Source organism: Prionailurus bengalensis, chromosome C1, assembly GCF_016509475.1.
Source record: "Prionailurus bengalensis isolate Pbe53 chromosome C1, Fcat_Pben_1.1_paternal_pri, whole genome shotgun sequence".
NCBI classification, from domain to species: domain Eukaryota; kingdom Metazoa; phylum Chordata; class Mammalia; order Carnivora; family Felidae; genus Prionailurus; species Prionailurus bengalensis.
The window spans coordinates 152,268,506-152,294,779 of NC_057345.1; the positions used below are offsets into that span (position 1 = coordinate 152,268,506).

Genomic DNA, 26,274 nt, shown 5'->3' on the forward strand with positions numbered 1-26,274 from the left:
CAAACACTCTGAGATATTAAATTGCAGTGTTTTATGCTTTCAACAACTGCTTGTGATGTGTACTCATGGTCCTTTGAGCAACCATTTCTTATTCACTTACGTGCTGCCTCAATGCCTTACATTCAAATGTTTGTATGAACTGTAAATTATTGTATTTTAATTTCATAGCGTCTCAAGTGATCTCAAACTTTTGGTATAAAACCTTGACATCTCTTACCCACAAAGTTGGTCACTGATCTACTGGCTTGGGAATGCGTGCTCTAAAATCTCCTGACACTTTCAGGCCTTTCCAACCCACTTTGAGATACAGGACTCCAGCCAATGGACCTTTCCTGTGAGACCCCCGCAACTGCCCTTTAGCAGATATGAGTTACTTTCAAATGTGTCATATGCCTGCCAGGTATTTAGCCCACAGCTGATATTACCACAAATAATGAGACAAGGTCTTAAAATGAAAGCAACCAGGGAGCCAGAAGCATAGAGTATGGTAATGCTAGACTTGTAAGAGACCTTTAATACCATTCAATCCAGTCTCTCATTTTCCAGGAGAGAAAACACAGCACCTGTGAGATGAGGTTGCCCAAAGTGCCCCAAATAACTGAAGGTTTCATGGGGACTAAAACTAGGCCTAGGCCTTCCAACTCCAGGTTGATATCTACATGTCATGAGGCTATCCTGTAAATGATATCCAAATACTCTAAGTATTAAACTGTTCGGTAACGATCAATCAAAATGCTACAATTATTACATGCATCATAATTTGAGTTTTCAGGTACCACCACATATTAAGTTTTATACTATTTGGAACACGGATTTCAAAACTTTGAGGTAAAGATAACACTTCTTTATTGAAAAAAAAATTTACTGGAAAACACAGATGAAAAAACCTGATATTTGTTGACACCTCAAAAACAGTCTACATATGTTACAGTAGTACATTTAGCTATTTTATGCATTTGGTTTCCTGCATAGTTTCCAAAATGTTCTAGAAGACAGCAGTACTTTAAATGGAGTCAGCTGGAGGTTTTAAAAGTATTTTAAGAAAACCACAATCTTCTTTGTCCCAAGAGCTCTCATTGGTTAATATTCATCTTTGCTTGGTTCTTATTAAGAAAAGCTAATGTTAGACTGAATTTAATTAATCCATCAAAACCACAGAAGAATTTTCTTTCTCATTCCCTCCAACATTTTGTTTCTCTTTAGTCACAGAAGGTAACACTTTCCATGCAGCAGATCATCTGAGTAAGTGTGGGTTAAAATGGTCAATTGTGAATCAGTCTCAATCATGTGGCTCTTCCATGGCAAAAGAGGTTGTTTGTCTACTGTGAGAATGTTCTGAATGCTGCACCTTGTGCCTATCTCCAAATAATCATACTTACTTCAGAAAAACTGAAAATATCACAGTCATGGAGAGGTTACCCTTCTACCTGGTGTTAGGGACAAGTGGAGGTAGATATTTTCTCTAATAACATCAAGCATCTGCTCCCTGCTAACATCCTTTGTGAACCCTAGACATCTCTACTGACATAGGTAATCTTACAAGTATTAATAAATAGTCTGGACTTAGCCACCATTCCTGTGTTTATGGAGGGAAAGCTGAAAAAATAAGACTTAAGCTACCTGATGCTGCTTCTTCATAGTACCTTGCTTTTTATGGTGCTTTAATATTTTTCAAAGTGCTTTTCATATGAATACATATATCACTTACTCACAAAAGCTGAGCAAGTGGTATGAGAGGCAGAATTCTTAGACAGCCTCCAAGATTTCTGTCTGCTGGTGTATATGCCCTCAAAATCCCTGAACTTTGATGTGGGCAGGATCTATGAATATGAGACAGTCACTCCTGTGATTACAGTTCAGATTTTAGCAGACAAGAGAGAGATTGTCCTGCTGGCTTTGAAGAAGCAAATAGCTGTGCTATAAAAGGTCTATGAGCAAGTCACATGATGAAGGCAGCCCTACCTGTTCAGAGTGATCCCCAGTGGACAGCTAGCAAGAAGACAGGAATCCCCATCTTCATCTTCAAGGAAATGATAGCCAACAACTTGAAAGAGCTTGGAAGTGATTCAATGTTCATCCAGTACATCCAGATGAAAAACATCACTTGTTTCATAACTTGATTTCAGTCTCTGAGACCCTGTGCAGAGGACACTGTCCAGGCCTCTGACCTACAGAACATGTGTAATAATAAAGGACTGTTGTTTTAAGCCACTAAGTTTGTGCTAATTTGTTGTGTAGCAGTAGAAAGCTAATGAAAACAAAGGTAAATAATACTATGACGATTTCACGAATAAGGACACTGGTTCAGAAAGATGAACTGATTTGGTTAATTTCATCGTGAGGATTAGTGTGACAGGACTGATAGTGGTACCTTGGATGCCTCCTTTATATGCTAGCATTCTTTCCACAGTCCCATAATGCTCCATACTAATGCGTATTACTGCTAGGTGTTCTTTACCCCTGCCCAACAACAAGATAGATACTTGAAAGCATAATACATTATCTTCCTCCATGCAGCTCAACACCAAGTAAGGCAATGACTTTATTAATCCTCATATCAGTTCTGTAGTATAGTAAAAACACTCATCAAAATCAAAGTAAATGTTAAGATGATAATATTTTTTAAAGAGTCTCAAATCGAATGTTAGTCCTCATCACTTAACAAACAATATTCTGAATAGTCAAGATCAGGAAACGTGATCGGTAATTCCACCCACTTTTTGTATTGTTTCTTTGGTGAATTATTTTTGAAAACCACTACAAAATTCTTTATTTTGAGACAAGGAAAATCTAAGCCTTTGTGCACCATCATCGTTCCCCAAGCCTAGAAAACAAAAGAGAGTGAGGGGAAAAATTAAATGCACATCCAATTAAGAATTCCCTGTGGCCAAAATAAACATAAGCTCACAGCACTTTACTCACTTGGCCACATATTTTGCAGATAATCTCGCCATTTGTTTGATAGTCTACAAACTTCTTTCGTAGGGCTTTGTTTTCTCTCACAATGTAGAGTTCCCTAAAATTATCAAGGAGTAAAAACATACCTGAGAATTTGCAACAGACAAATATGCAAATTATGGGTACATGCTGTTGGACCTGAAGCTCAGCCACCTGCATGCATATCCCACACCTTATCCCCCTCTCCTTCCTGCCCCCACAGATCATCAGGTAGACGCTCCCTTTCCGCATACATCTCTCAAGGGCCATGTTGCTTTTGGTGGCCTCTTTAAGTCTGTAGATTATTTTAACTAGACTTAAGTTGTCCAAAAATTTGAGAACAAATATGACTACACACCAGACTGATGCACCTTGGATCCAAATGGCTCTGGGGCTCTCCCTTCTCCCCCCGTGCCTCAGTGCAATATATTTGAAAAAGTCACATTTGAAATAGGGATAGAATATGGGGGCTAAAGGAGGAGAAGTTCTGAAAAATAATGAACCTCATTTGTACTATTTCGGAAGAACATGCACAGTACAACCTACTTCACTTCTTACACAGAAAATAAAAATTCAGTGTTCCCGGACCTACTTGAATATTGGTGTCATGTTGACATGGTGCATCTTCTCAATTACATGGATGTCTTCCCCAGAGCAGGCTACCACACCACAGTTTTTGCAGAGGAAATTTATTAACGATGGGTTTTCCTTGTAATACTTTGTGATACTTCTCTTGATTTTCATTTTCTTTTCCATTATACTTTGCATCTGTAATTCCAAAATCTGCATTGAGAAAAAAAAATTCAGTGTTTCTTTTTTTTTTTTCACAGCTTCACTGAAGTAAGTCTCCTGGAATTCAGAGATCTTAAATAGTTACAAAAATGTACACTTGGCCTTAGTATAGAAAGAAAAATAATGAGGCGATAGCCTCCAAAGAATGTTGCATATAATCCTTTCCTGTAATCATGGAAATGTGTTCAGAAAGCAACCTTTTCCATTTTAGACAAGTTCTACTGTGAGAAAGTCTTAGTAATATTAAAAAAACAAAAACAAAACAACAACAAAATAACACCTCATCCTACCACCTCTCTCCCTTGCCATTAGTTTCAATTCGGTGTCATAAAATAAGTTTAAGCCTTCTTTTACATGGAATCCCTTTGAAGACCTAAACACTATTATGACATTACCAATAGTCTTCTCTTACTTGTGATAAGCCACCCCCCCCCCGCCACCAATTTCTTTAATCTTTTCTAGACCCTTTGCTATCTTACTCAATCTCTTCCTTACACATTTGTGGCAGAAACACTAGTTTCCCACCCAGAGTCCATTCTTCCTGGGAACAGAACTATAATTTCATCCCAGGTGAAAATATGCTAGCTACATTACAACATTCCAAGCCAGTGGCCAGTGAGACATAAGATGTTGAGTAGAATCTCTAGAAAAGCTCAAGTATCAGATAGTGGCCATTTTGCACTTTCTGTCTTTTCCATCTTCTTTCTTCCATCTAAAATGAGCATGTGACAGTTGAAATTTGAAAAAAACCTCTCTTTGACCTGGATAACAGAAACCAAATACTAAGAGGGCAGATAAGAGAGAGAAAGGTCTTGGCTTCCTTGACATCATGGAGCTATCATATGGATCTAGATTATCCACATTTTTTTTATGAGAGAATAAGACCTTAACTGTGTATTCCAGGCCCTGTGGCTAGTGGCAAAATTTGTGTCATAACAGAAACAATGTAGAGACACAAAACTTGAGATAGGCACTGGCCAGGTCTCACACCTACATAACTTCACATAGGAAGTTAGGAAACTTGTTTCTTAAATAATTTACCTCCAAACTAAACCACTCATAGATAGCAAATTTATATTAAAATGTGCAGGATGCCATTGTTTTCCTGAAGGCTGAGGGGAAGTTTGTAGTAAAAGTAAATTATCAGTGCTGATGAGCAAAGCTGAATGGCCCATCTCTGGCTCTCACTTCTGTTTTGGGCTTTGATTCAAGACAGCCATATTTACTACAGAAAGGAGAACTAAACCTTGTAAGCAGCCCATGGGCCATATAATAGTTTAAACAGACAAGTACAAAGACTAGTGTCATGTGTAAATTATAGCAATATAAAAAATTGAAGTATTATGTTCCCTAAAAGTTTAATTAGGTTGTTCCTGCAAGATACTATCATTCACTGAGCTGATAAAAGATGATTTGGCATGGGATCATGTACATGGCAGGCAATTAAGAAACACAGGTGCAACAGAAAAGATAAAAATAAATCCAAAGTTAGTGTATGGGTATGTAACCAGGACACCAGAAACTAAAAGATTAGTTTTAAAATAGTAAAGAATAGGGGCGCCTGGGTGGCTCAGTCAATTGAGAGCCTGACTCTTGATTTTGGCTCAGGTCATGATCCCAGGGTTGTGGGATCCAGTTCCATGTTGGGCTCCACACTAGCACAGTCTGCTTAAATTCTCTCTCTCCCTCACATACATATATATATATATATATATATAATATATACATACATATATATATATACATTAATTAATTAACTGATTAATTAGTTAAAATACTAAAGACCAGTAAGGGATTAGTTCTAAAATAGTGAAAAATAGTAAAGAATGTGAATCGGAGGGGCAACAAATGAAAACAAAGCATCATAGATATATGGGAGGTACAAGCTATAGTCAGTCAAAGTCTAAATAAAATGTAACGAGTTGGAAAAGCTGTTGGGTCATTGCCAGGGAAAATGTTTAAAAACTTCACATTGTTTCTATAAGTTTGATGCACAGGCTATCAGTTTTGTACAGATTCTGTATATGACATGGAAAATAGACCTCACCTTCTGTGTCAAGGCTCACCATTTACTAGTGGCTGTCTGAACACTGTGTTGATACGGATTCTTAACTCAGAAGAAGGGAGTGCTGGGGTCTACCAGCCATGTCTGCTGAGGGAGCTGCACAGAATAGTAGTCAAATGTACCCCCTGCCATCCTTTTCTGAGTTTGTCAGCCTGGAGTAGCTTTAGGAGGGCAGAGCTCTTAGCCAAAGGAAATCTAAAAAGGTAGCCGATTCTGGGGCCCCCAAAGAGACTGTATCTTATTGAAGATATAATCTGGAAAAATTTGCCTCATAAATTCCAGAGATGGCCTAGAGTTTACCCAAAACATCTGGTCTTGAAACATCAATCTTTGAAAATATCCACTTGATTAACTTTCCAGTGGCATTATATGGTCACAGATGTTTGATTTGACATTATCAAATGTTTGGTTTGCCTTGTATGTAAAGGGGTTTTAAAATATAAGTTTGTGTAGAAACCTGGCCAGGAAACCTTGGAGTTGGTTATAGCAATGCACACCAATTTAAAAGCATCCCTTTCGTGAAACTCTATTTAGGGTAGAGCCAATTCCAATGTTAAGAAACTAACATTCACACCCATATGCAAGGGTGTGAATTTTCTTCTAAATGGATTGTTTGCTATTATAGTAGTTACAGTCTTTAATTCAGTGGTATGGGGGATTTCCTGAAATATTGCAGAAATGCATTCTTCCTTCACGGCATTCCTCTTGAAGCTCAAATGACTCTACATTAGTAAACTGAGATGCAGCTAGATAACATATTATGTATTTTCTTATCATTCAAATCTAACCTCAATGTCTCTATTTCTAAGAGACTTTCCCCAAACATCCAATCTAAAAAGTACTCATCTAATGACTCGTTTCATGTTGTCTTATTCTAATTCTCTAGAATTTATCCTTATGTGATATATTTCTTGCTTCATTTTTGTTTCTTGTTTCTCCTCTTCAACTCTCACTACGTATACTCTAGAATATAAGCTTCACGTGGCAGAGATCGGTCTGTGCTGTTTGCTACCATGCTCTCTCTTTCTAGAACATTGCCTGGCACAGAGTAGGCACTTCATAAATGCTTCTATAATGAAAATTTGTGTCTGTACTGATTCAACGAAACCAAAATTACCAGGTTGGCTTGAATGGGTGAACTGCACTAATCTTTCTAAACAAGGGCAGATTAAATTTACATCATCAAAATTTATGGTTGGTTTCATTGGAACGGTGGCCTGACAATTTCTGCTCATGATGGATCTTGATTCTTTTTGTATGTGAATCTGGACTAAGTACAGCTCATCCAACTGGAACTTAAAATTCAAGCACAATTTCTGTCTTGAGACTTAGCCACAAAGCTATCAATGGCAACCACATGCAGCCACTTTAAAGTGAAAAATAAATTCGGAGAGGTCCAAAAACAATACCTTATGAGCATACTCCTCTGGGTTCATATTTTGAACATGGTCTATAGCTTTATACATCATTTTCTCTCGGAAATCATTAACTATCTCACGTTCAATAACTCCTGAACCACTGTGGGCAACCAGGACGTAGGTACTCTCATCAGCTCTGGCTCGACCTCGGGCCTGAGAACATAAAGAAATCAAATAAACGAATGGCTATGCCTTCTGTCCACACTCTCATCTTTGGTCTGGAATGGTATTCATTGCTCAGTGTGCCAGCCTTCAAGTAATTTCTTTATTCTCAGTAAAGTTAGCTGTTACCCATTTTTTGTAAATCAGTTATTTGAAATTCAAAATGTGCTTTAATGCAGAAACAATGTTCTAGAGCGATGATGGTTAGGTCACCACACCAACCCTCAAAACCCTCAACTGCACAAGACCATTCTGTCCACCTTTTTTGTTCCCAGGATCCTCCTCTCAACCCTGGGAGCCGGCACCATTGACTTAGACTGGAATGGCATTCCGGCCTGGTAGGAGGGATAGATGGAAAGAACGGGCATCTCTGACCTTGACAACAGGACTATTGAAAATGCAGTTTCTGCTCCTGGTATCTATGTTGGATTTTGATCACATTTCCCCATGAAAACAGGCTCAACATGGTGATAAATTTCTGTAGTCCTCTTTAGAAAGTAATATTTAGGTACATTTTGAGTAACAGACAATGTTGTGGCCTGGCCCAGGAACCTAAGTACCAGCTATAATATCTGTATGAAAAACGCATTCAGTGTTACAAGCCACCAACAAATTAACTCTTGAAATTCAATTACTTGCTAATTTGATGGTTGTCTGGTTATCTTAGTCTTCCTGACTTGTCTCCCATGCAGGGATACAATTCAATGTATTTAAAAAAGATTTTAAGTTAATTTTATAGGAAGAGTATTATATATGCAAATGAAAGGTAACAATTATATTGTTAAAATCGTGTGGGTAAAAGATAAAAGAAAATTAGGACATTTCACTTTTGTTTTGCATGTGTAACTTTGCCTCCCTCAACACTTTATGATGAAAAATTCAAAACATACAGAAAAACTGTAAGAATTAGGAGGAGAATGCAGAAATGGTAGGGATCCTTGAGGTTTGTGCATATTGCTTTGTCAGACATTTTTAAGACCACTGCACTTCAGATTCCTAGTCCAGCTGGGAGCTCTCAGACATCCTAGGAATGAAGAGGCCTCTTTTGACTCTTACAGATGGGGCGGGGCCAGTGTCATGTTTCTGAAGAGTCTTGGGACACAGAAATAACAACCAAAGAAGAGTTGTTTAAAAATGCAACAGTTGGGATGCCTGGGTGGCTCAGTCAGTTAAGCGTCCAACTTCAGCTTAGGTTGATCTCAGTCTATGAGTTGGGAGCTCTGAGTCGAGCTCTGTGCTGACAGCTCAGAGCCTGAAGCCTGCTTGGGATCCTGCGTCTCCCTCTCTCTCTGCCTCTCTCCTGCTTGTGCTCCGTGTCTCTCTCTCTCTCTCTCTCTCTCTCTCTCTCTCTCTCTCTCTTTCCCTCCCTCCCTCTCTCTCTCTCTCAAAAAATAAACATTAAAAATAAAATTAAAAATAACAACAAAAATACAACAGTTATCTGATTGTCATGCGAATCAAAAACAGGAGTATTCAGCTCTTCAAGATTTCTTTTTTTGAATTGAGGTGTAATTGACATATAACATTGTATTCGTCTCAGGTGTGCAATATAATGAGTTGGTATTTGTATACAATAAGAACCGATTTCTCTTTTAGAAGAATAGATATATTTTTAAAACTGTGCTGTTTTGCTAAAACAATTAAAGTAATAACACAAAATAAAAATTTAACATATTAGAGGTATTAAGTGTACCTGGACCATGGCTATTTCATTAGTGACGAGACCATAACGGATAACAATATTACATTCTTTAATATCCAGACCTTCTTCTGCCACTGTGGTAGCGATAAGCAGATTTATTTTTCCAGTGCGGAATTTACTAATGACTTCTTTTTGTTCATTCTGTAGAAACATTTTAATAAATTAAATTTTGTGATGCTAAACACATTATAATCTTCTAATTAGCAGAAGAAATAATAAATTGCAACTGGTCAGTGCAAATCAAAGGATTAGCTCATACACGGATTCACTGCCATCTGTTTTTGGCATTGAACAAAGACATGATGGTAAGACAACATTTGATTTCCAATCTGGGATTACCACACAATAATAAAAATATTTCCATCATCCAGTCTGGAAGTGGGAAGACCATCATTTTTGCCAAGGAAATAAATTGATGGGTAACTTGGGAGGGAGGAAAAAGGAGATGCTTTCAGTTGAGGAGAGGATAGGGCAATGAGAAACTAGAGTGGGCTTTGCTCTTTACTATGTTAACTTCAGAATCTTTAGTATTCAGAAAATAAGATGCAGTGACACTTTTAAAGATTGTTGAATTTTGAGTCACAGAGAAAATAATACAGTCTATGCCACATTTGGTCACTTAAAGAGTCACTCGAGCATGAAACCTATAGAATATTTCTGGAAGGATATGTGAAAAATTGAAAATATTGGCTGCCTCCAGCGAGGGAGCCAGAATACCGGAGAGGAGTCGTGTGCCCTGAACCTTATTAATTCTGAAAGATGTGAATATGTTATCTGTTCAAAGAGAAGATTAAATAAAAATGAAATAATAAGTTATTCAAACATAATATTAAAACTATAATTAAATGAAAAAACTCTGAATTTTGAATTTTTGAGTATATTAATTTCTTAGCATAAGAAATAGGGGCGCCTGGGTTAAGCATCCAACTCTTGATTTCAGTTCAGGTCATGATCTCATGGTCTGTGAGTTCAAGCCCCATGTCAGGCTCTCTCTCTCTCTCTCTCTCTCTCTCTCTCAGACCCTCCCCCCTCTCAAAAATAGATAAATAAACTTAAAAAGAAAAAAGAAAGAAAGAAAACATGCACACTGGCCCTTGCATAGGAGGGGCAGGTGAACATAAACCCAGCCCCATATGGCCACGGTGGTTTTACTGCCACAACTACTCTTATCAAAGCTGTTGGTCCAGTCTGCCTCTGGTGCATGTTTATGCTGTCTTTTATCCCCAAACATTAAACAAAAATAACATGTCACACCAGCAGTGTGTTTTCCTATCCCCTTCCTTCTCTTCTTAGAGGCAGTGTGTCTTTATTTGACTCCTAAATGCTAAAGCATTGTGCAGAAAAAGCCTCTCTCCAGTCTTCACTGATCATTTCTCCCTCTGGCACTCATGTCCACTGATAAAGGCTTACATGTCTTTGGATTTTAGCAGAAGATGTCTCTGCTATTCAAGAGTACTTTAATAATGAGAATTTCAGACACAGCATCAAACCCTGAAACAGTAGAGGCCAACTCCCTCTCCCAAGGAGTAAGGCCAACTCTGTTCACAAGGGGAGGATGTGGGATGTAAGGAAGGAAATTTGGTATGTAGCCCCCAAATCTGAAAGGACTTAGGACCAAAAAGTAGCTTGATAACATACTTTCCTTTTATACCTCATCTCTTTTCAAAGAGGAGCTGAGGCCACATATATCTGAAGTCATAATACGAAAGCTAATATAATAGAAACTTAAAAACAGGAGTAAAAGGATACAGATGTATTACTTGTAAGCATTAACCCAGAGGCTGTGGGACTGAACTTGAGTTTTACCTGTGAGCTTCTGGAAAGGTAAGGCAAAAGGGAAACACATTAAGAAAACTAGTTCTCATCACAAAGGAGGAAGTAAGCTCCTTACCCAAGGAAAACAGGTCTTTCTTTGTCTGGCATAAATTTTAGAGGGAGCTTTAACTGAGTATATGTAGTGAGTATATTGAGCATTATCATGTAAAATTTCAAGAACTATTTTTTTTTTCAGCAAACAATAAAACAGATAATTTGCTCCATTGGACTGAATGATGATGACCATAACAGAATTCAAGGCTCCTCTTGTCCCTCAAGACTCAAAGTCAATATGACTTCAGAAGAACATTTTACTCTAACAATCCATGCTTGTAATGTCTACAAGTGCCTTTTTTTAAATCTCCCATGGGTTTTTACTGTGCACATGATAAGTAGTATAATGAAATGAAAACAAAACAAAACAAATCTTTAAAAGGAAAAGAAAATCGCTCATAGTCCCAAATCTTTTAACACACGAAATGTCTTAATTTTTCCAAGTTGCCTTACAGATCTCATCCTATGCAAACATATTCTACATTTTTCTAATTATAATGTACATACTTTGGTGGGGATTTGATTTTTCCACTCGATATGATATTGTAACCAGTTTTGCATTTTGTTACTAGGTTTAAATGTCAATCATTTTTGCAAAGGAAACTCAATTTCCAAAGTTGCTCCAAGTATGTGAAAAACGTGACTCCTAACACAATGTTCAGCTTATCAAATACCACAGATTAGACTGCTATTAAACTCACATTTTACCTTAAGAACACGTGTTTCATCCCACAAAATTATTTGTGGGGTGTCAAGAGAACAAATGAAAAAAGAAAAAGACTACAATGAATTTGGGAAGAGAAATAACAACATGAGGAAAGAAATACAGGAGATGTTTTCACCTGTGTCATGGGCTTGAACTCACTGCTGTGTCCAGCTCCAATCAGATGATGGGCTTTGACGCCAACTTCAGCAAATTTTTTATTTTCAGTAATCCACTGGGAAAGGGCATATGCACTCTGTCGTGTTTTTGTGAAAATTATTCCTCGGGCTGATTCCTCAGTCCTTGTGTATTGTTCCATTATGGTGTTTCTTAATTTGGTCAGCTTCTCATTTTCATGTTTTGGGTTTTCAGCCAGCTTTTTCAACATTCTATTGTTTTCTTTAAAAAATAATTAGTTTGATTATAAAATATGTGAATAATTACACTGGGAGATTTTATGTAATGAGATACTGAGATACGTAGTTGACCTACAGTTAATCTTGTGCTATATCTAACAATGAGGCTAGCTTAATAAATAAATGTATTGCAGGCTTGTTGATAATAAAACCAGGTGGCTGAATGACTGATCGTGATTACACAATTAATGGCTAATCTGAACCCATCAATTAGAAGGGGCCCCGATATAGGTGGGATTTCTTCTTTCAAAATGAAAGATTATTTTAAGAGGGCCTTTGGAGGGTGCCTGGCTGGCTTAGTCGGTTAAGCGTTGGACTCTTGGTTTCAGCTCAGGTCATGATCTTGAGATTCTCGGGATAGGGCCCCATATCAGGCTCTACACTAGTAGCTCAGAGGTTGCTTGGGATCCCCTCTCTCTCTCTGTATCTCTCTCTTTCTCTCTCTATAAATAAATAAATACATACTTTTTTTAAAAGAGGGCCTTTTGGGGAGCTTTTGAGAAGCAGTGGGCTCATGCCAAAGAGGCACATGCATGAGCATACACCATAAATGTCACATTGATTCTCACCTATAAATAAATCCATGAGAAATCTATCTGTCTTATCCACTCTCAAAGGCTTCTTGTCATCATCCTCATCTTCGTTACCATCATCGTTACCCTCCTCACCACTCTCATCGCTATCATCTTCTTGGACTGCAAACTTCTTTTCTTTTTCATCATTATAGAAAGCTTCCAGGTGATTATAAGCATCGATCGTTCGAATTGTATCATTAATTTGTAGGGCCTCATTGTACTTCCTCAAATGCTCTGCGCAAACTCGGTCTTTGCGATTTCCTTCTCTTGCAGCTGTGAAAGAACACATTATACATAGTGAAATAATGGTAAAACACACCCCTACAATTGTGCTGTGGACTTGAATATGTCTTTGATACTTGTTTTTGAAATGGGCAAGTTAAGGCCCAAAATGCGCCTTGAGCTCTTAAAGCCTTTCAACCTCTGGACTGGCTATCTGAGCTCTGTTACAGCAAGAACACCTACCTGATTCTTGCTGACTCAGAAGAATAGCATGGAAAACATTTCAGTTCAGTTTGCATTTGGAGACAGAAACGTTAATATTTATCTTAATGTGTTAAACATACAATAAGTGAAAGACTCTGGAAATGAAGACAAAAATGGATAGGTTGGAGCTTCTTTCCATCAGTAGATAAGAGATTACAACATGTACATCTGTGTACTACTTCAGAGAAATTCCATCTGATATTCCATTTGCTTTCAGCTTGCTTGAGATTATATGATAGATCATCTGAAATCTCAGCATAAACATGGAAGTGTTAAGTCAAAAACCCAGTTACCTTTTTTTTCCATTTGAATGGTCCATTGTTCATAGGGTTGAGTTCCAAAATCTGACATTGGACTCATTTCACAAAAACTTTGAATCCTGGTCATTATTTCTACAAGTTTATCTTTAAATGGATCCTAAAAATAAATTATACACTTATTCTTACATGTTTATGTTGTTAAAGAAATAACACTACCTTTGTTAACATAATTTCCATGTTATAATAAATTTGGTTCATAATCTTTGTTGAGACAAAGAAACAAGTTAATCTCTGACCACTTCCTCGTACATTTCTTTCTTATCTGAAACCCACCCTTAAGCCACACACACACCAACACCATGCACCCCCACTGGAATTCCCATTTTAAAAGTTTTACAAAGATAAAACTAATGAATAATAAGAAATTTGAATGCTAAGAGTAATTTTAAAATATGTAAGTTAAAGCAATACCCCAATTATTTAGAGATTGTGATGTAATTTAAGAAACATTTCCATTTGAAGAACTGGTATGATTTCTAGCAAAATAAAAAGTCAAGAGAGACTTGTGATGAGCACTGGGTGATGCATGGAATTGTTGAGTCACTATATTGTACACTTGAAACTAATATAACACTGTATGTTAACTAACTGGATTATTTTTTATTTTAGAGAGACAGAGAGAAAGAGAGAGAGAGAGAGAGTGGGAGAAAGAATCCTAAGCGCGAGCTAGCATGGAGCTTGATGCGGGGCTCGATCCCATGACCTTGGGATCAGGACCTGAGCCACAATCAAAAGTTGGACACTAACCCACTGAGCCATCCAGGTACCCCTCTAATGAATTTAAGAAAAAGTTAAGAGAGTTTAAAAAACAAAAACAAAAAAACCGGAAGAGTGCATACTAAATGATTTCCTTTAAATAAAGTTAAAAATCTGTCAAAACCCATCTTGGTGTTAGAAGTCAGGATAGTAGTTATCCTTGGGGGATGAGTGACTGGAAGGAGAAATAAGGGCTTTTTGGGTGTTGAAAATGTTGTCTAGATTTTGACTATACAGATGTGTTCATTTTAAAACAATTCAGCAATCTGTATATTTATGAATTTGTACTTTCCTGTACGTCTGTTATACTTCAATAAAAAACATACCCAAATTAAGTAAGTTAAAAAGTAAGATGGCAGCTTTTAAAAATTTATCCTAGGGATGTCGTGGGTTTTTTTTTTTTTCAATGATGATGAGTAGAAACATGCATTTAAATTTATCAAGTAAAAGGGAATAAGTAACAAAACTGAAGGAAAATAAAGTATATTCAAATGTTCTAGTTCAGCTGGAATAGATAGTAGTCTTCTTCAGAATTTCCACCAAAATTAATCTACGGAGATTGGTCACTGACACTGGTTTAGCGCCTACGACATTTCAAACACAATATTGTCTATTATACATATTTCATGTCATTTAATCCTAACATCCTATGACGTAGCTTTTCAATGACTACACTTATTATCAAGTACATAGAGCTAAAATTTATCATGCTTTTTATATTTTACAAATGAAAGTATTGACATAACATACCGATCATAATATCCAAAACAACTCAGTTGGTTTTTATAATCAGCAAAAATACTCACTTCAAAGGAACCATTAAAGTAAATATTTTACTTCTTTACTACTGTGTGTACCGTGTGTTTTCTTAAGAAAGTAAATGTGCAAATTAGGAATGATTCCCATTATCATTACCAACTGCAATTTGGTAGCAACAAAATTGTTCTGTGAAATGTCAGAAAACTAGTCCTGGAATTCACCAAGAAAGTTAAATGAATAAAATGAACTATAGTAATCTCTCTAGTTTACTTGTATATAACCCTCTCTACTCTCATCCCCATGGCGTCTCTTCATATAAACTGGTAAACTAAAAGGATGGACAAGAGAATTCACAGCAGTGCTTTATCATCTAATAATACAAAAGAACAAAACTAAGTTATTTTGCTAAAAATTTAAGATAATATTCTTCGGTTTGTATAAAATAACCTTTGCATGTTTCAGTTGAGTATGGTATTATTAATCTAATAAATATAAAACTTTAAGCACATACTTCTCTGGTGTCATCTGCGATTGCAAACTTTTTGCATGGCTCTTTTATTTGGCCTTTGAGTTGATTTAGATTTTCTTTCACAGTTTTAATGGTACATGCATCAAGATTGGCACATATCTGGAAAAGAGATTTTTTTCAATATTCAAATATTTAGTTTTCCTTTTCAATTGATTCAATGTAGAACTATTTTTTCATATAATAAATAAGTACCATGACTTGCTAAATATAGCATTTGAGTATTACTTTACTGTGGATCTGATTAACCAGTACATTTATCTCAACAGACTAAAACGAAACTTCTAAATCAGTTGGCGGATAATTCCAGAAAAGAAGTGTATTTATTCTCCTTTCTTAAATTCCATTTGCCAGCTGGAAAAACTGATATGGAAACAGTATAGTAAATAAAAGAGATCAGCAGAGAATGGTTATAAGGTAACCATATTATATGAGACATTTTATTTTATTTTATTTATTTATTTTTTTAACTTTTTTTTTTTTTTTTTTTGACACAGGGAGACAGAGCATGAACAGGGGAGGGTCAGAGAGAGGGAGACACAGAATCTGAAACAGGCTTCAGGCTCTGAGCTGTCAGCACACAGCCCGACGCGGGGCTCGAACTCACGGACCGTGAGATCATGACCTGAGCCGAAGTCGGCCGCTTAACCGACTGAGCCACCCAGGCGCCCCTATATGACACATTTTAAAGGCCATCTTGACATCCCTGGATCAGATTACCACCCTCTTATAACCATAAAAAGGACAATGTAAAGCTAGGAGCAGTTGAAGACTAGATGTGCCTGAATCTAGACTGATGTTAGTCCTTAATCCCATAATAAATTGTATTTTGGAACCAATAATTGTGCCTCTGTCTGTTGTACGTGATTTTACTGAGTCCAACTTAAAGTAAGGGACTTAAAATATAAATGCAATTGCTTTAGTACCAACATACTCCTTGGGTTTCTCTGAATTCATTTAACATTTGAAATCAACAATAGTACTTTATGTGGTGTTACCATTTGGGGTCAGCTGACAAGTAGTCCAACTTCGAACAGAGATTTTTGTATCCCCCTTTTCCCATTTAATTTGAATTACTCAGAATCTGAGAATCACATAGAACAACAAAGGCACAGAAGAAAATATGCAATTTTAAAACTCATGGAGTATTGTGAAAATTAGAAACTTTCATCACTTATGCATATTTCTAAATGTTTATTTATCTTTTTCAGAGAGAGAGTGCACGTGTGTGCACAGAAGGAGGGACAGAGAGAATCAGTCAGCACACAGCCTGATGTGGGGCTTGATCTTACCAGTCTCACCGACGGTGAGATCATGACCTGAGCCAAAATCAAGAATCAGATACTTAACCAACTGAGCCACCCAGGTGCCCCTTTTATTTTATTTTTTGTTTTAAAATGTTTATTTATTTATTTTCTGAGAGAGATAGATTGCTTATTTCTATATCAAATGGATCATTAAGTTTAGCAATAAGAGTGGATATTTAAAATTAGGTATTTCATTTGCCCCAATTTTTCATTTATTATATCTGCACTCCATAATTTTTGTGACATTTTTATATGCCATAGTAATCAATTAAAGCATATTACTGTTTTGTAGAAGATTGAATATATTTATTTTAACTAAAACACATTGATTTAACTTAATCAATGATCATGAAATACCTTCTGTTATGTACTCCATGGCGTTTGGACCTCAATCTACTCAAAAAGCCCAAGAAGCACTGGCATTTGCTTTAGGTTTTTGTTGTTGTTGCTGTTATTGTTGTTGTTGTTATACATAACATATACATATACATATACATATACATATACATTATGTTATATACATAATGGCTTACTTTTAAAATATGTTCTTTGGCTTCAGCTTGCCTTTTGGCTCCTCCAACACCTGGTGAAGCTGTCAGTCCTAGTATCTGAGGTAGGGGAATCACTGGTTTGCATTCTTTCTTGAGTTTATTGTTTTTCAACTTCTGTTTCAAGTAACGCCTCATGATGTTATTATAGACTGCTTCTTTGTTGGTGTGATGGCATTCATCAATAACGATGAGGGAAAAGTCTTAAAAGAAAATCCAAGTGGTTCATTTGTCCATACCAGCGAGGTATAGTGAAGAAAAGTACCTTTAAGTTAGTAAACTGAGGTGCCATGGTGATGTCTTTTCTCGAGCAGAATTCTGGCACAGACCTCTTTTTACGAGGGCGAAGTGACTATGCCAGTAACCTGTACATCCAGAGGTCCATGTATATTAATCATGAAACTATTCCTGTTAGATATTGCCCCTATTTAATAGATTTGTTTCAGAAAGTTTATAAAGGCACAAAATGTTATGGGACAGAATTCAATCTCTGCCTATATTCTCCCAAATTAATCAGGATTACACTTAAATTAACCAGGATTACACTTTTGTTCTTTAATAACACATTTAATTTTAAGTGGCTGAAGGCTTTTTTTATGCAAATGAGAACCATACCATTTAAACAGAGATAATTTTGCCTTGTTTTAACATTGAATTTAATTATTATCATTATTATGATGAATATATATACTTCTTTCCCTTTCTCTCACTTTTTCTTCCCATTCCCCCAAAATAGAAAGGACTGTATTTTATTCTACGGAAACATGGCAGATCTAACAGTATCCATTAGCATATGAAAATAACTTGTTGGTACATAGAAATAAAAAGTAAATAGAAAGTCCAGTGAGTGCTTGATTTAATAATGTATCCTTATGTATATAAAGGGATCTAATTAAAAATATACCAAAATCTTTGTACGTTTCCCCAAGAAAGTAGAAGAGTTTAATGAAAACTTAAGCAATGAAAGACAATCTAAATCAGAGATACTCTTTTAAATCAGCATTTTGAAGATTATTTAACAAATACAGCCTCTGTTACTATCATTGATATTACTACTAATTCTTCTTTTACCAAAATACAAACACTTCAACCAACCTGACAACTGGACACCATCATCTTCTCCTATTTCTGAGTTTAAAAGGGAGTTTTCAAGGATCTGGGCTGTACTGATGATAACATCATAGGTTTTGACAACTTCTGGAAATGATATTTTCAATTGGGTATCACCACTTAATCCAATAGTATGATACCATTTCTTCAAAAATGGTTCAAACTCTTTGCGGAAGAGCTGTTCAACTAGTGGTACCTTTAAAAATGCCAAAATTAAAAAAAGAGAGAGAGAGAGAGCATGGTCAAAGCAAAAGGAGTATTGATCAAAGGCCTACTATGTGTCAAGCATTATCAGAGGTGTTTACATTATCAGTTAATTAAGCATAAAGACCTATCCAATTTGTCAGTAAGCATTTACTGAATGCCTATTAGGTGTAGGCATTGTATCTGAGACACAAAATGGTTAAGATATGGCTGACAACTTCAAGGAACAGTCCAGCTAAGCACATAGACTAAGACTAACCAACAAAAAAGCACAACTTATTAAAACACAATATAATAATTCTCTCATAGAAATATATACAAAGTGACAGCAAAGAGGCAGAAGCAAATGACTGCTCAAAAGAAAGGTTTAGAAGGAATTCTAATCAAGTAGGCCATGAGTCAATGACGAGATAAATGAAAACCAAGGCTGGATAAGAAATAAATTTTGAATTCATAGATCAGGGCCAAGCTATAAAGGGTTGTGAATACCACACAGAATATTTTAAATTTACTATAGTTCATAGGACCTTATGAGTTGTGTTTAGTGTTGATTTATTCCTGCTGTTTGTTTTGGGATGGGGCCAGAGACAATATGCCTAAAAAATTGAAGATAGCAGAGAACCAAAACTGAGGAGGTAAGACATTGCTTAGGAGAGCAGATGTGCGGTGAAGGGGCAGACCACTAAAATGGCTTTGGTGGCTGAGAAAGAACAAACAAGCAAACAGGCTTGGAAAAATAAGTGGAAATCTTTCAGACTTGACTGACATTGTTGAGTGGGAGTATGCTGGCATTGAGGTTACTCGGTGTAATTGGCAATTCACAGTATCGTCGCATTCACTAGCTGGTCAACATGTCACTCTTTTGAAGACCCTGACCTGAAAGACCATCTGGAGATCAGAATATGGAACCCAGTGATAGATACCATAGAGAACATGAATGCCAACATCCAGGACAAAGAAGGCACCCGGACCCCCGCCCCCCAACCCCCAGCCAGCAAAGATTCATCCTTGCAGGCAAGGAGCTGGAAGATGGCCACATTCTTTCTGACTACAACATACAGAAAGTGTCAACCCTGTATCTGGTCCTCTGTTTAAGGGGTGGCTATTAATTCTTCAGTCTTGCGTTCATACTGCCCAATGATGGCATCACTCTGCATTATAGCCATCTGCCCCAATTTAAGTTTAGAAATTACCAGTTTCAGTAACAGCCGAACCTGGTGAAAGTTTTAATAAAAGATTTATTGCATGGTAGTTAAAAAAAAAGAATCCTTTCAGCTGGCTCTCCATATGTCATAGCATCTGCTGAAGGTGGCTGAGTTGATACCTGAATGTTACGCACTGCCCATCATTCAGAATACCTCCTAGGTCAAGGGAAAGGAATAACCAGGCCATCTTGAAGGTTATATGCTAGGAGAATTTATACCATGGAAGCCTAGGGATGTACAGTGTGGCAAATAGGGAATTGGCAGGAAGAGTTTCAAGGGCAAGCATCAAAGAATAAGCGTTATATTCCTCATAACGTGATTACCAGATAATGTGATCAATGGTTATCTTTCTATTGGTCTGCAGAACATGTGTTATTCATCTTTTGTACTTGAGGTGAGTCCTACTTATGTGTAAAATGAGGGCTGGCTGATACCCCTGGCTGAGAACAGTGTACAAAGAACACTGTCTTGTATCATTATTTAGTAGAAATGATGAACTTGTCCAAGAGTCAATGTGGAGGGGGAAGGGGTTAAAATGGAATCTATGAATTTTAAGGAAACAGTGTGGACCTAAAATCAAAAACCAAGTTTGGTTAGTGGAAGAAAATAACACAAGGGGAAACGACTAAGAAGAGAAACTTTCCGTTAGTATTTCTGTTTTTGTTTTTGTCAAGGTAAAAGTCTCTGGTCTACCTGCCACAAAATCACTTGAGAGATTTGGAAAATGAAGACTCCTGGGCCCCACCAAAGAACTACTGGCTCTAGGCACCATCTCTGGGGACAAAACATTGAAACCTGCGCTTATATGAAGCCTCTCGTGTGACAGCAAGGCTTTAAAATTTGAGAACCGCAGCTCTTCTCTCACTTACACAAACTCATTTCTGACACATTTTTTCTAGAGCTATCCTTTCCATTCTACTTATATGAGACAGGGGAAATGATCTGAGGAAGTAAGAGAGATTCTGAAGAAGAGAATGGAAATTAAGCTTAGTGGAAGGAGACAGTAAGATCCAGAGGAAAGAAAGTCAGCTCTGAAAATGACTCCAGCCCTCTGCTTATTATGTGACCTGGGACAAGTTACCGAATCATCTGAATCACCTCAATTTCCACATCAGTAAAATGAGGATAATGTTAGCCCTACGGTAGAGTTGTTGCGAAAATTAAATGAAATAGAGGCTGTCATTTTCTGGGTACTCATAACTCATAAAAATTTCCTGATATTTTGCTAATCCTTTCATTCTAGCTGTGGAGTGAAAAAAGAAGGCCCAGTTGGCTTCAGCAGGTAAGGATTCAAGTTTCGGCTCTGCTACTTATTGGCAGGATGATCCCTGATGGACCAATTAAAGCCTCAGAGCCTCAGTTTTCTGATGGGCAAAACGAGGATAATTATGGCTACCTCACAGAGTACCCGTGTGGATTTAATGAGGTATGATAAAAATAATTAATATTGTATCACCAAGTGCAATACAATATTAATTATTACATTGTTAATACACATCTCTAATTTCTTAGATTGTAGATTCCTGAGGACAGGATCTGCCTTTGATTTGTCTTTAAACACCCTCATGCTGCTGAGTGATCGAAGAATCTCTGTACCATGGGGTGACAAAGCGACCTGGGGTTCTGCCCGTAAAGGATGAGTCAAGAACTTTCAAAGAAGAAGCATCTTCTGGTCTACAGAACAAAAATAAGTTTTCACAGGAGGTAGCAGGTGTTGGAAATCCTGATACTCACTCTGGGTGGCATTGACTTCCTACTGAAGGACACAGAGAAAGCCAGATGCAAGTCTGACATGGCTAATTGGGAGGTGTGTGGTCCTCTTGGAGCCTTTTCCTGAGATGTGACAGAGTGCCTGCCAAGACTAATCAAACCCAACTGCTACCCACTTCTGCTGAATCATATGGGGCTGTATTATAGCATCTGAAGGAACCTGGGATTTATCTCTCGTGATGTTGAAGCCCTAGATAGGAAATAGAAAGTCTGGGAACACAGGTGGTGTTTTCATTTCTCCCTGCATTTGAAGGCGATAACTTTGGAAAGCATGGAGGCAGGGAGATGAAAGTAAACGGTGTTGGAGGGGACAGGATTTCTCTTTTCCAGATCAAGGGTGATAATACCATCTATTTGGTCAAATACAGAACTAAGCTTATTTGACATACGGAACTAGCGATTTCCTGATTCAATCAAAAAGAACTGAAGCTCATGTGCCTTTAAAATGGAAAGAAACAGGGTAATAAAGTAAACAATTATGACATATATGGAAGAACCAGTGGAGGGATTTCTGGTAATTCTTAGGGAAAAAACAATAGAGAAGCAGATGATGAATTAGACTTATGTCCTTAAATGTCTACACAACAGGGCAATGAATATGAATAATTAATGAGGATAATTTAACATTCAAACATGGCTGTAAATGTGGATTCATGAGAATCACCTAGTTGCATGAGATGAATGGTTTGTGATGAGCATACAGCACTGAGAGGGAGTCATTAGTCATTATAAGGAGATACATTAGGTGCATACAAAACCCTGAGACCTGCCATGATCAGTCAACATGCAGAAGATGAAGAAACGAATGTTAAGTATTTACATTTAGGCTCAAAAAATTAACTGGACAAAAATAACTTAAAAGGCTTCTAGTCTAACAGATTTTCGGACAAAAAGAAACTGAGGCTTTTAGTTTATGGCAAACTCCAGATGAGTCTGTGAGTGCCGGCACCGGTGATAAAGGCAAACCTGCTCATGGCTTCGTGTCACATGGGCTTACGGTCTACACTGATAAGACTGTATCTGTAGTATTTTGCCCAACTCTGGACACTGTATTTTAAGAAGTCTCAAAAAGGATGGGCACTCAGGATGATGAAAAACCTGGAAACCATGTTATATGAAAAAGAGTTAAAGGGACTAGGAATATTTATCCCAGGGAATCAAAAGAAAAACGACACAGGAACCACATTTCTGCCTTCTCTATGTGAAGGGCAGTCACAAGGCAGGAGAATTAATACTTATTGTGTATAATCACAGAGGAAAGAACTCCAACCAATGAGTGTGGATTCTAGAGAAACAGATTTTGCTGGGGCTTTCCTTCTGAGTCAGTTATTCAAAGAATGGATCAAGCTATCTTATTAAAATGGGGACTTTCTGGATATTCCAGCTTACTCAGCAGAGGTGAGAGAACCACCCTGCAATGGATAAGCACTAGATCTTGAAGTTCTCTTTCAGCTCTAATAGTTTATGACCCCGTGGCCTGATAAGAAAAGGGAATCAAAAATATACCCTAGGTGTTGAGGCTTCATGCTTTGGAGGAGGTGGTGTAACTAACAAAGAGATAGATCGAGAGGGAAGAAGAGCCTGTAGGGAGGGTGATGGTGAGGCTGAGGTTGAGGAAATTAAACTGTAGAATATTCAAATGGTATCAAGAACTCCAGCTGAAGTATCTTCAAATCCAGTTAACTCTGTTTTTTTTCTCCAAACCTGGCATTAAGACCCTGTTCAACTAGTTAAGAAGTTCCATTTACCAAGTTTTGGAGGTGAGGAAGAGGGAGGGGAAGAAAAACTAATATTCACTGAATCATTCCTAGGCTTTAGACAGATTATCTAATTTAAATTTCAGAGCAGCTGTATAGGGTACTATTATTTTGTTCGCTTTACAGATGAGGAAACTAAAGTGAGAGAAGTTAGGAATTTGTCCAAGGTTAAACTACTGGTAGGAAGAAGTAGTAGTCAAAGCTAGATTCCTTTTATTCCAAAAGGTAATGTCCTTAATAAAGACACTACGTGAAAAGCTATGGGCAAATAAATTCTGGTGCATCACTATTGTCACAAAAGAAATACAAGTATTCTAATAATAGTCATTTAAGCATAAAGATCTTTTGACTTAGTAGTTGTATATAGAATGCATTTGGAACCACATGATAGAAATTACTCAGATCATAGATTCTGAGTATGTTACTTCAGTACTGAAAAGCAGGTTGCAACTAAAACTTTAAGCATAACAGAAATCCAAAAACACAGGAAAGCTGTATAGTCTGTTGCTATATTTTTGGTAAGGGTCATGATGAAAACCGAGTTATTGTAAGTAATAGAGAAAAGACTATTTTGGCCATGGAAATGTATACTCAATTTTACTCCATAAAAGTAAAAATTAATCCACTCAATATGCAAGTTAATAAATTAATAAACTCATTTATCTGAATAAAGCTCAAAAAACTAGATTTTGTTTTATTGTAAAGGGGAATTATACCTGTTTATGAAGATTGGTCTTTAAATATCCCAGGACATAAATTACTAGAGGGAAACCTCAGGTACATTTCAAGTAGCATCTTTGTATAATTATTGAAAGTTAGTCATCTATTTTCCTTTTTAACTTGATTTAGATCAGCCAGATATTCACTTAATTTTCTCTTTATCTTCACATAAATTATACATATTCTGGGTAAGGAGGATTTACCACCTTTAACTAAGGGCCAACAGTTAAGGAGACTTCAAAAGACAATATTTGATCCTAGATTCCAGTAATATTTTGAGGTCATTCATGTCCACCTACAGTGATAACTTAAATTAGTGCCAGTTAACCTTAAAGAATATCTGGGTAAATGTATTCTTAATACCTAAATAACAGCTATTTGATCTTTGCTCTGGTCTTATGAAGCAAAATCATTTTAAAAGCTAATAACTTAGATACCATTTAACTGTAAAAGCAAAGATATAAAGTAAAATAAAAGATTACTCTGAATTACACTAATCCGTGTGATCCATTGTTATAGTGTCATTTTACAAATGCGTCAGAATAATAAAGTGAAAATAAACACAGTTGTATTATGTGCGATTTGAATACCTTATTGACAAGGACTATAACTTTTCCAGGTTCAGATGCTTTTTTCTTCCTGTCCAAGTGATCCTTGGCAATGTAAACGGCCACTCTGGTTTTCCCACTCCCTGTAGGGAGGCATATAATGATATTTTTCCCCTCCAAGGCTGGTTGGGCAACTTCCATTTGGTAGGGCCTGAGATGCAGTTCTGGCTCAGGGGATGCTCTTTCTGCCACATGTTCTTCCTCTGAAGGAAATTAAAAGGTAGAAAAGTAAGGGAATGGGCAATAAAACAACTAACGCTAGGAAGTCTAAAACCGAACATAGGCTTCTTGGGGTTTAAATTCCCTTTCATGTGTGGTCCAACCCAATCCATTTTTCTATTTTTCCATACCAAATGGGTGTCAGCTCTCTTGGCATTTGCAGGATACAACCAGGCACTCCACCATGGAAGTGGCCTGGCGGTGGAGGTTCCTGGGGAGGGAATGAACAGGATGGTGGGCAGGGAGGGGAGGGAACAGGGGAGAGTCTTTTCAGAGAGTGAGCAAAGCCAGGGGAAATTGCAGAAAGGGCTGTAGCACAGGATTGGCAGTAACAGTTCTTAATGCGTCAGACTTTCCAATTCTTTGTTGAGCCCTTATGCCCTACTTGTTTCTTTTTAGACTTTATACCTATGAATCAAGAGGAACTGGGAAAGCAGGAGTCATTAGTTCTCTTTGTTCTGTATCTGCCCCTCCCCAGCCCTTACCTTTAATTGCAAAGAAGATATTATAGCTAATGCTACTTTCCTTCATTTGAAAAACTTTATCTGACAACCAAATATCCCAGAGCTTGTTTGTCTGTCTGCCTGCCTGTCTATCTATCATCTATCTATTCCCAAACTCTAAAATGGCAAAAAAAAAAAAAAAAAATCCTATTTTTGCCATGTGATGTAGCTAGATTAAACAAGGGTGAAGGGGAAAAACTTCCCATGCAAGCCTTTAGTTGATAGGTTGTCTTTAAAAGATGAAAAATAATTTTGTTGGTTTGAATTGAATTGTGATAAATTTAGTTTTGAATTTTGGTCTTTATCACTTCCTTATATGTATTCTCCACATGTTTGTATTTTCCTGAAACTCACAAGGCAATACATAAAAAATATGTCCAGTTAATATAGATTTCTGAATTTAAAATTTAAAATTTCTGAACTAATATACATTAATTCTTTGAACATTAGAATAAAATCATTATAACATATCTTGGTTTAAACATGTTTTGTTTAAAAGTGACCAGATTTATCTATATTAGCCAGGGGAAAAAGATCTAAAAATGTACAACCTATCATGTGGAATGTAGTAAAATAAATATTATATCAATTTAAAAGCCTGTCTTATGCTTTATATAGTCATAAGGAAAAAATGAAATGACAGCACTTAGTACTTCATTACACATGAAGTGTTCTTTGTCTTATCAATGATTGCAAAAAAACTAAACCAACATAATCCCATTAACTTCACAAAAATTGCTGATGGTTCCATTTCAGCAACTGGATGATTCTGTTTAAATGGGTTTTAACTTGTTGTGATAGTCCTATCTGCATAGGTAGGAAAATTCACACCAAATA

General features: G+C 36.9%; 1 protein-coding gene across 1 annotated transcript in view; it reads right to left on the bottom strand.

Annotated features, from left to right (window-relative positions):
- Window positions 1-822: 822 nt before the first annotated feature.
- Window positions 823-26,274, bottom strand: part of IFIH1 (interferon induced with helicase C domain 1) — a 56,661-nt gene continuing 31,209 nt past the window's right edge. The window contains exons 5-16 of the mRNA XM_043576905.1: window positions 24,698-24,918; window positions 18,437-18,647; window positions 17,327-17,544; window positions 15,472-15,588; window positions 13,419-13,542; window positions 12,634-12,912; window positions 11,788-12,047; window positions 9,068-9,217; window positions 7,204-7,365; window positions 3,530-3,720; window positions 2,923-3,016; window positions 823-2,824 (exon numbers count right to left, since the gene is read on the bottom strand). Of these exons, the coding sequence (XP_043432840.1) occupies window positions 2,645-2,824; window positions 2,923-3,016; window positions 3,530-3,720; window positions 7,204-7,365; window positions 9,068-9,217; window positions 11,788-12,047; window positions 12,634-12,912; window positions 13,419-13,542; window positions 15,472-15,588; window positions 17,327-17,544; window positions 18,437-18,647; window positions 24,698-24,918 (2,207 nt within the window). The 3' untranslated portion in view covers window positions 823-2,644. The remainder of the gene's footprint in view (window positions 2,825-2,922; window positions 3,017-3,529; window positions 3,721-7,203; window positions 7,366-9,067; window positions 9,218-11,787; window positions 12,048-12,633; window positions 12,913-13,418; window positions 13,543-15,471; window positions 15,589-17,326; window positions 17,545-18,436; window positions 18,648-24,697; window positions 24,919-26,274) is intronic.